This window comes from Branchiostoma floridae, chromosome 9, assembly GCF_000003815.2.
Source record: "Branchiostoma floridae strain S238N-H82 chromosome 9, Bfl_VNyyK, whole genome shotgun sequence".
NCBI classification, from domain to species: Eukaryota; Metazoa; Chordata; class Leptocardii; order Amphioxiformes; family Branchiostomatidae; genus Branchiostoma; species Branchiostoma floridae.
In genome coordinates, this window is record NC_049987.1 from 24145042 (window position 1) to 24155759 (window position 10718).

Sequence of the window (10718 nt, forward strand, 5' to 3'; positions counted from 1 at the left end):
ATGATACTCAGGCTAAGTAGTTGGTACACAACCCCTCAAAACAACAAACTTTCTGCTCAGAACCCTCGTAGCTATGACAACAGGCCAATGGAATTTCTAGGCCATGTTTTTAGATTTTGGACTTTCAGGGCTTTTAAGTTGGGCAAAATTTCAATTTTTTTAACCGGAAACAGTGTATTGTATTCAGGTTTCCCGAGACCTAAACTTACAGAACATTAACTTAACTGCTATTTCATACAAGTTTGGACTTTGCTCTAATCTGCACATTCTGATTCACGTTAAAGCATGGATGCAGTGACAGTGTTCCAAAGTTGGAAAATTTCATGTTTTTTATATGTAAAAATCTGGGAAAATGGCAAAGAAACTTTTTGGGCCTGTTGCCACAGCAATGACAGGTTCTAAGCAGAAAGAAATCTATTTTGAGGGGCTGTGTACCAAGCACTATTACTGTGCAAAACAAAATGGGCCAAATTGATTTTTGAACGGTGCCACCATTGTTTGACCCTTGCAAAAATCCTCTCTTTTTAACATTCATCAGTTAAATACAGCATTTCTACTAACAAGACACACAATATTTTCAGGCACCGGTAAGTTAACGGACGTGATGGCCAACTGTTCCGACTGGCAGCAGCTGGCATCAAGCGGACCTGACGAAAGCCAGACTGCATTGGGAGGGCGGTGCCATGCCGGGTTTCTTAAACTGGCCTCTACCATCCCAGTCGACCCCTTCTTGCAGAAGTACCAGTCATACAGCCCTGCTGACAATGCAGAAGGGTGCCATCGCATAGTTCTGTGTGGACACAGCCTTGGTGGTGCCGTGTCGCACATCGTCGCGCTCAACATGCTGGTGGAGCTAAAGAGAAGGGAACTCCCCACCGACAACATCATGTCCATCGCGTTCGGGGCGCCTTTCTTCGGTGACGAGGGCCTCCGTTCCTACGTGGAGGAGCAGAACCTGTCCGACTGCCTACTGACCGTGGTGAACCAGAAGGACCCTGTGCCGCGAATTCTACGATTGGCGGAAGCCGTTCAAACTGCTGTGACAACAACATCTGCTAATTATAAGGAAAGAAACTATTCTATTAAAGTATACGTTTTCTGCATGGAAAGCTGTGACTTATTGCATACGGTATCTATATATGACGGCTGGTTCTTGTAATAACTTTTTACACGGTTTACACGAGGCAAACAATGTCTTATGACTATCGACGCGTCCTAGGACACGCGCCGCGCGTCGAACGTCGTGGGACATTTTCGCGTCGTGTAAGGCCCGATTTACACGAGGCAAAGGCCGAATTTACACGAGGCACTTTGAACGACGTAAGTCGTTTGTCCTAGGAAAGTGACCTAGGACAGTTTTCGTTTTACACACACCCTTGCGGTGCGCCGCAGCGCGTCGCGACGTGCCACAGTGCGTCGTGTTGCCATGAACTCTGGTGACCCGCCTTGACGTACGTCGTTTGATTTTTTGCCTCGTGTAAATCGGGCCAAAAAATCAAACGACGTATGTCGTTCGACGCGCGCCGCGCGTCCTACGTCACTTTTTTTCCCGTGTAAAAGCGAAAACGACGCGCTTTGGGGCGCTGTGGCGCGACGCAGTGTGGCACCTCCAGAGGTGACTTACGACGCTCCGCGGGGAGTTTGCGGCGCCGCCCAACCTCGTGTAAACGGATCCGCGTCGCAGGTAGCCCATTTCTGCGGTGCTGTGAGCGCTCCTGGTGGTATACTCTCGCACCCAAACTGCTCGGTTGACATTTCCTTGAGCTTCAATCATAGCATCGACAGCACAGAAGGCTGCCCGTTGAATGTCGTGGTACCGGTCCCTACAACGTACAAGCCGTCTTCTGCGCCATGCCCGGCGCTGCATGTACGCGCGAGTAGAGAAGAAAATCATCATCTGTCAGATGAACAATAACAACAGGACTTGTTCTATGATCCCGCCATTTTAAAAACGCGCGCTGTCAAATGTCGGGCGGGAACCTTCACGGCAACGCGACGCACTGTGGCGTGTCGCGACTCGCTGCGGCGCGCCGCAGGGGTGTGTGTAAAATGAAAACTGTCCTACGTCACTGTCCTAGGACAAACGACATACGTCGTTCAAAGAGCCTCGTGTAAATTGGGCCTTAGTTATTATGGTGTGATGATTACGTATTTCCAAGTATTAGATGATATCTGACATTGTCTTTGTCATTGTCACATTTCTACAGGTAAAGAAGTACGTGAAAGACGTGAAGCCGTTGCTCACCCCTATACTGGATATCATATCGTCCTCTGGGGTTGGCGGTCCTGTCATTGCGGCTGCAGATGTGCCTGCCGGCGCCATGTTGGATCATCTTCCCGCTGCCATGGATGAGCTGGACGGACTGATACGGCAACACGGCGTAACCCTACAGGAGCTGAACTCCATCTACCGGCCTGTAGGGTGGTACATGTTCATCACGTGCCAAGAGGCTCCTGGCGGTTTGCGCACAACGTGGGATGTAGGCTACATCCGAGAGGAAGGAGAGATCAACAGGTTCATATCGGACAGCGGACATCTCACTCGTGAGTACGGAAGAATCTTTGGAATATACTGTTTTACCAAGCATACGAATTCTGTTTCAGGTTGTTAATCAAGTATCCACTCTCTTGATTTCATAATTTTAACTTTTTTGTACGCATTTATTTTGCTATTGGAAAAATTCAGCTACTTATTTGCATGCAGAGTTAGGTACGTGACTTCAAGGCCTACCTAATAATCAATGTACTAAATCCCAACATAGAAACAAACGTAGAATGGACTCATGCTTTTCTTTGCAAATGGAAATTTTCTCATTAGACATTTCTAGTTTCTTTCTTTTTCTTTCAGGGGAGAAGATACATGCACACAAAGCTGTGTGCTATGCAACAGCCTTCTACAACGTGTCGACCAAGAAGGAGTACGACACAGTCCTCGCAGTTTACGATGTAGTTGACAGCTTGGCCCCCGAGATATGGAGCGCCCGGAACATCTCCATGGAAGCAGCCTTCCCTCCACGTGTCAGTAAAGTTTTTCTTGTCAGCATTGGTACGTAACTCTTATACATATGGATACGATCAATTAGGTCGGATGGTTCCAATACCATGTAGAATTGAACCATGAATATGGAATGAATCCTTCCCTTTATACTAAAGTGTTATGATTTTTAGTCATCTTTTGGATACCTTTACATTTCTTAACCTACTCCCATCCCCAGCCTTTTCCTCTCATCAGTATCAACCTCTGTTACTCCCTCCCTACATGGTGAACAATCTTTGCATCTTCCTATTTTTGCTTCCAACGACAACATTAACAGGTAATGAGAATGTGTTGTTTCATTTTTGTCAAAGCAAGCCAGAAAGGGGACACGGATAGTGGGAAGTTGTTGGTGACCATCGACGGTGAAAACCTAGACTTCTTTGTCCCATTGAAGAACCCTTTCACAGGTAACCATCACTTAAATGTACTAGCTTCCATTTTCATGCCTGTTATCTCTGACAATGTCATAGATGTTTACTGGACGTGAACAATTGTCAGATTATGCAGGGTTGACTGTATGGGGTTTTCGTAATTTATTGTTGTGGATAGCTATTTTCCACACATAAACAAATGAAACGGAGATGATGGTGCTGTGGAACGGCATCTTAACACTTATTTCCTCTGTGGAAAATGACCTGTTCCTCTTCATGGTTGGAACTTCACTTTATTTGATATGATTTGTTCAGGCGTTCCCTTTGACGAGACGAGGGGAGTTTCTGTGAACTTCAAAAGTTCTCGCCAAGTTGTTCTGGAGTGTTACCTTACTGATGGAGCGTTCGACCCTCTTCCCACCGTCACGGTGAGAACTCACTTTCAGGAGATCCTGTATCAGATCACGGCGGATGAATTCAAGGTAATTACATCGCCAATAACTTTATATTTTGGGTAGCGTTTGTATGTGTGTGTGAGTGTGTGTGAGTGAGTGAGTGAGTGTGCGTGCGTGTGTGTGTGTGTGTGTGTGTGTGTGTGTGTGTGTGTGTGTGTGTGTGTGTGTGTGTGTGTGTGTGTGTGTGTGTGTGTAGCCTCAGTTGCAGTCTTCAAACGGGGCTGGCTTCGCCCCGTCTCGAGACAGAAAGGGCTACCACGTAAAATTAACATTTGTTTGGCATTGTTTCCAAGAGTATTGAGATCAACTAAATGCCCAAGTATCCCGGGAAGCTTGCCAAAGAGGACTGAGCGCTGGTATGCATAGGTAGGGCACTGCAATAGGTAATGACTAATGTGTAACCGCAGCTGCAGGCGTCGTGAATTGGGACTACGGGGGAGTTGAGAACCTTAACTAAAATGGCTGAATTTGGTAGGGCGTACCAATTTGAAAAGATGTGTCCCGATTGTTCCAACTAATGATGGAATATGGACTAAAAGACCTACCAAAGCGGTCAGTCGAAAATTTGATAGGTCTCTAATATTTCTGCTGTTTCTCAAATCGTACATTAGTACATATCCCAATAATTGCATACGGAAGTAAAGTAGTCAGATATTCACGAGTAAGTCCGGCCATTTGACGTTTTGTACCTCACAGCAAGTGAAAGGCTGCACACTGGGTCAGCTGGTTGTCGGGCGGTTGAAGCCTGAGCTGCTCATCAAGGCAACACAGCGTTGCTTGGCAACAGTGATGATGATGCCAGAATCCATCCGACAAAAGGAACTTGCAAAGAGCGCCATGATGACGTACCTGGACAAGCTGGACAAGAGCAGACGTAACGTCAGAAATGGTTAGTTCTTGAAGGAGTATTATTACGACTTCCTTATACAAAGAAATCACAAAATATAGCAAAATCAATCAATAAAAACCTGCTGTCAGGTATTTCTAAATGATTCATATCTCCTTCGAAGTGGGACCGGTAGCGCAGTGGCAGCATGTTCGCCTCGGAACCGAGAGGTCTCCGATTCGATTCCGACTGCCATGTCACCGATCTTGTGCCCTTGGGAAAGGCACTTTACACGACTTTCCTCACTTACTCAGGTAAAAATGAGTACCTAGCTTCGGCTCGGGCCGTCCCTCGGATAGGACGTTAAATGGAGGGCCCGTGTCTGGGGAGAGCCACACCCTATGCACGTTAAAGATGGGATGCGTGCGGTGTGAGATGGCATAAATCCTTCCGTCTGGGGTTGGTGATTCACTTCAAAATCAACCGGATGGAGGCCTGGCGAACCTCTGTCTCGTACCACGGTGATTAACATCATTCACCCGGACGGGAGACCTGGCGCATCCCCATCTTGTAGTTATACAGCGAAAGGGTATGTCAACCCGTAAGGAGCGGTATGACTCCGTCGTGTGTCAACATGTGCGAACATCTGTGATCACGTCGACCAATGATGATGATGATGATCTCTACCCTCGTTTTAATATAGGGTTAATGAGCTTTATTATTTATGGCCGATCTCAATTGCTACCGAATGAAGCTAACGATCGAAGCGAAGGATGAAGTGTCATTAATGTTAATATCATATAAACATTATGTTAGTGTCCTTGCTTTACGTATCAATTAACTAGACGTGGCCTCTATGAGCTGAAATGTGCTGTGGCTACGTAGTGTCGCTCGTGCCAAAAGTTGTTAACGTTACATCCTCTACTCACTTATGGTTGACAATACCCTGAGAACGAAAACACTGGGGTGTTAATGACCTGGGCGAAGTGGGTAAAATGGAGCCTTCTGATTGTCTGGATCACGTGTGATAATACTTCATCTTTGTTATGTGTGTACCAAAATTGACAAAGTATTTTTTGTCAAAAACATTTCACATATTGCCCTGTTTAGGTAACAAGAAACCAGAGCTATTCAACATGGTGGCAGATGCCTTATCTGGTGGCCTAGAGAAGCTCCAAGACGAAATGCTGCTACCTGTGGTGGGTGAGATTGTGGCTGAAGTTGGTGACCATCTAAAGGTGACATTCCCTATGCGTTGGAGAGACTGGGTTCTGGGAAGTCTGCTAGGGCTTACAGCCGTCGCTGGAGTGGTATTCACAGGTAAGATATTTGTAGTAAATCTAATAAATTTTTCGAAGTGTAAGTTCCCCATCTCTGATCTTTAACTGCATTTTTCTGTAATGAAAGGGGGCGTTGGTGCTGCATACATCGGAGCCATCGGTGTGACGGGAGGTGGAGCCATTGCCGGCGGCGCTGCAGGCATAATGGCTGCCGGAGCCAGTCTGTACGGCAAGGCCAAGCTGGATCAGTATTTCATTGAGGTGGAGCGTAATTACAAGGGTGTTCTCAGGTAAGAACAGCAGATTACATTCAGTAAAAAGTAGCAGCTTCATATTGGTTTCGCATTTTTTAAGATAAGGGGTTCAGTATTGGATGCGATTATTAATTAAACACAGATTTCCATACTTTATCACAGAGCTCTGTTGGAGGAGCTTCCATTTGTTAATGATGCAAGTACTGAGAACTCGATCCACGACCAGTCACTGAGCGACGATGTGTATTGCCTGGAGTCGGCTCTTATGACCAAGTATAAGGTGAGATTAAAGCCAATGTTTCGTTAAGCTAATAGCGAAACAGCCTGAATTGCATTGTAATTTACATACATTTGTAACATTTGAACATCAGAAAATTTGTTTTTAAAATTGACACGGTTACACAATATAATTTCGAATCAACTAATAATCTAAAAACGTTGAGTATACTAGCCTCCATAGCAGACTCTCTGTGGCCTTTTTCGGCTCCTAATACACTCTTGCTGGCAATTTCTTTTTGTATTGGGACGCTAATTTCCGGCAGTCCCTGATTACTGGCCCAGGGAAAAAGTGTATTAGGAGCCAACAAAAGGCCCCAAGGAGCCTGCTATGGAGGCTGGAGTATACAAGTATTGTTGCCAGACAACAACTTGTCTAGCAACGATGCCTATGACGAAAAGAAACATACGTAAAAAAACATAGATTACTTTTAAAGTGTGTGCGTCTTTTAGATGCTAGGGTTTCTTGACAGCGACATCGACGCCATCATAAAGACAACGCCCTTCAAGTCCAGTCGGGGAGGGAAGCTGACAAACGCGACTCTGGAATCACAATTGGATGCACTGAGACGCTGTCAGATGACCTGTGACCTGTTCCGGATCCGTCAGCTGCTCATGAAGACTTGCTTCGTGGGTCTGATCGGTCCGCAAGACGCAGGCAAGTCAACACTCATCAAGACGCTCTGGGGAATAGACGAGCTGAAAGACATCGGGTTCCAGAAGCACACCAAAACACCCGTGCTTTACAAGGCCAGGGGCACGGAGAGGATGGTGGTAAGAGGTTTAAATCATACCGATCTGTGCGTGTGATTGACACATGTTTGTTCTGACCTGGTATTTATTATCTCCATGAAAAATGGAGTTATAAATTTTAGTTTTGGGTGTGTCTGTGTACATCTGTCTGTCTGTCTGTGTGTCTGTGTGTCCGGATTTTTGTAGTGAGCATAACTCAAGAAGCTCTAGATTGATTACGATGATATTTGGTTTGTGGGTAGGTGTTGGGAAGACAAAAGTCAATTTGGGGCCACCTGGTATGTGAAATTGGTACTGCGGCAGAAATTTCATTTTTTGGATCTTTTGAACTGGATGTGCTACGGTCTTGATTTTTGGATGGCAGATAGCTTGTGACATAAGGGATATTTTACTTCACCTCAGGACAGTTCGTACAGTCTTCGTCGGGAAGCCCGATACAGGGCATCTAGAAGTAAAACGAAGCGACATGAGATGTCATTTGCACCCCGTTCTGTAAGATTGCTGTACGAAAGTGCTAGATGATCGGTAAAGAATGTTGATTCTGTCATGTGTATTTTCTTAATCCGATTGCTGTCTAATTTTAAATGGTGTAAATGTATTAATGTTTTAAAGTTGATTCTGTGACTGATGACGTATTTCATGTGTATATACATGCCATTTCATCCAGGAATAAAGCTGAATCTGAATCTGAATCTGATATGTGGTGTATATTTGGTCCCCCTAGCAGGTTGCTCTGGAACTGCAGGGGCATTTTTGTCAAAATCTTCTTAGGTGGATATCTGAAGAAGGGAACGACAAATTTACATGATATTTGGTATGTAGGTAGCTTAGACAGAGATGCACATCATGAAATGCAAATCAGGTAAACTGACACTTTATTTGCATATTTAATGAGGAAAATCTGTATTTGCAGTGTTTCCTTTATAGAACTCAAATACATGCAATATATGTAGTTTGTGGCAGGTGGAACATTATCAGATACCATTTATGCAAGTCATAACTTTGCATAATTAATGCAAAAGTGTCATAATTTTCGATGTGGTAAATAATTGGACAATCAACACTGTAACCAGCGTAGGTTATTTACAGGTATAAATAACTAAGCATAGATTATGCAAATGTGGAAGTCATTAACATAATCAGACTATTTCATGGAGATATGAGGTCTCCGAACTCTTGTTGGCTCTGTCTTCAACAACCATTTGAAACATTGATGTTTGTAATGTTTCTATGCCTTTCCGTAAATAGTTTTGTTTGTAAATAGGTAGGTTAATCAATTGAACATAGTTTTCTCATATACCCTACCGTATTTGTTTCCGCTACACAAACAATTCGACAGTCTTCTCTACTGTCTTCCTTGTTGTAAAAATGACTTTTACACTGCGTAAGCCAGCAGGGAAGATTTACTGTTGAATTGTTTGTGTCGAATTGTTTGTGTAGCGAAAACAAATACGGTAGGGTACCTCTTTTGATGCAAATATATATCAAATGCAATTATTGCATTGAAATACAGTATCCATCCATCTTGATATTCAGATTGTGGACTTTCCCGGCACGACCACAGTTGATACCCAGGTGGCCACGCTAGTGAACCACTGCGGCGGACTCGCCAGTTTCTTCATACTCGTCATGCCGTTTACGAGAGATCCCAGTAAGATAAACATTGATCAACTCAACAAGGTCAAGAACTTCGGTTGTTCCTTCATCGTCTGTATCAACCAGTGTGGACGCTTCCTCGACGCTTTTAAGGTATGGCGTTATTTGTATTTGAACAATTACTTTGGCACTTTGGCATTCATTTCAATTTCTAACGACTAATCTGTTCCTTATAGTCCCATTTCGTTCTTGTAATGAAAACAGACGTCAATCCACAGTTGTACAAATTGAGCTTTCTTCCAACACAAAGGAAACACGTTGCCTTTCCGGAAACTGCCATGGAAGTGTGATGACGTCAGGAGTGAATCAAATACAGCATGACGATGGAATCTAACACCGTCACAGTTGTTCTTTCCCAGTCGTTTATTCACCAGTGATTTTCTTCCCTCTCAGACTAAGGAAAACACAAACAAGTACTGTGCCGACTTCTCCGAGGTACTGGAAGTGCAACCTTCTGACATCCTCTTCACCGACTTCGTGGCCTGCACCCCGGAGATGCGCGCAATGGGGCTGGTGGGGGTGGATGACGTCAGGCGGTGGATCAAAGACTGGCTGGTGAGGTATGACGTGTTCGAGAAGGACGAGCCTGAGCTGAGTAGGGCTGTGAACGAGCAGGCAGCTGTGAAGGGTACAGATGCTTAGATCTCTGTGTCTCTGCTTTCCAGCATAAACATAGCCCTACAGACCGTAAATAGTTTCATCAGGTAGGTAGATCAATTGAACAAAGTCTTCTTCGTTACGCAACCGTCTTTCATACTTCAATAGACGTTTCGGCGACTATCTGTCACCTTTACAAATACAAAAACTGTACTTGTGTACTGATGAAGGTGACATATGGCCGGTTAAACTTTTACTGAAGAATAAAAGAGGTTGGTGTAAAGGAGACTTTGTTCAATACAGAGTCCTACAGAAATTTACGAAAACAAAACATGTTAGTTGATGTATAATAAATCACCCAACAAGCATCTGTGAACTCAAGGTACAGATTCTTAGATTGGTAGAGCTGAGTCACTTTCCTGCTTTCCAGCATATAGTACAAAACAGAGATTTTTGCATTAATAAATTGTCTATGACCAAAAGGGGATCACTGCCTGACATTTGGCGTGGTGGCTTCATTTTGACATGAGATAAATAAACAATGTGGTGTGTATTTGTGTAAACGTGTGCTGAATGGAATCAAACTTGTAATGAAATTTTGATACACTCTTATATCAATAAGGCTAATGCATTTGCCATTGTACCTTATCAGTTTATATAATTGCAGACTCTTATGTTGTCTCCATATCTCAGTAATTGATACAGAATTTTGTCTTTGCAAAGTAACAAAGGAATTTATTTTCATGGCTCGAATGCGCATTATAACTTTATAGAATGCATTAGAAATAGTTTTGCTACACTTTGTAATTGCTACAAATTGATTGTCCTGGATATGGATGTAAATCATAATGTTATATTATCATAAGTTTTTAAGATAATCGATGCATTCAGATTCCTGTAGGCATTGAGATTTTAGTTGATTATTCAAAAGGAAGAAATCTGCGAAGCTCAGGTATTCACCACATATTACCCGGTGTATCGTCATGTTCTCCTTTGCTGTTTATAAGATTTTTCTGATTTGAATAAATTAGAAAAGCTGAACGTGTTTTTGTGATGTTTGCGCTCTAGTACGGCTATAAGTAAAGGCCAGCTGCAAGGAACAGAACCGTAAATACACGCACTGTTGTAACTTCCCGTAGCCTCAGGTGAGCTATGGTACCATAGATTTGCCCAAGCTACTTAGTGGAGGAAGGATGTTCAAAAAATAATGTTT

General features: G+C 43.7%; 2 protein-coding genes across 2 annotated transcripts in view; both read left to right on the top strand.

Moving 5' to 3' along the window:
* LOC118423420 overlaps nucleotides 1–1218 on the top strand; it is a 5266-nt gene extending 4048 nt beyond the window's left edge. Inside the window, exon 4 of the mRNA XM_035831563.1 lies at nucleotides 582–1218. Within this exon, the coding sequence (XP_035687456.1) occupies nucleotides 582–1159 (578 nt within the window). The 3' untranslated portion in view covers nucleotides 1160–1218. The remainder of the gene's footprint in view (nucleotides 1–581) is intronic.
* A 161-nt stretch (nucleotides 1219–1379) lies between these two features.
* Nucleotides 1380–10491, top strand: LOC118423419. The gene is made up of 11 exons (XM_035831562.1): nucleotides 1380–2544; nucleotides 2849–3046; nucleotides 3349–3444; nucleotides 3724–3890; nucleotides 4560–4752; nucleotides 5800–6009; nucleotides 6097–6259; nucleotides 6386–6503; nucleotides 6953–7273; nucleotides 8789–9001; nucleotides 9302–10491. Exons 1-11 carry the CDS (start codon nucleotides 2166–2168, stop codon nucleotides 9548–9550), a joined length of 2307 nt encoding a protein of 768 aa, XP_035687455.1. The 5' UTR covers nucleotides 1380–2165; the 3' UTR covers nucleotides 9551–10491.
* The last annotated feature ends 227 nt before the right edge of the window (nucleotides 10492–10718 follow it).

Bases quoted from the DNA above. Each gene is read 5' to 3' on its own strand.
- LOC118423419 (XM_035831562.1), top strand. From the start codon at position 2,166: ATGATATCTGACATTGTCTTTGTCATTGTCACATTTCTACAGGTAAAG. The intron at 3,891-4,559 runs GTAATTACATCG...TGTACCTCACAG, and splicing joins TCACGGCGGATGAATTCAAG to CAAGTGAAAGGCTGCACACT. The intron at 4,753-5,799 runs GTTAGTTCTTGA...TGCCCTGTTTAG, and splicing joins CAGACGTAACGTCAGAAATG to GTAACAAGAAACCAGAGCTA.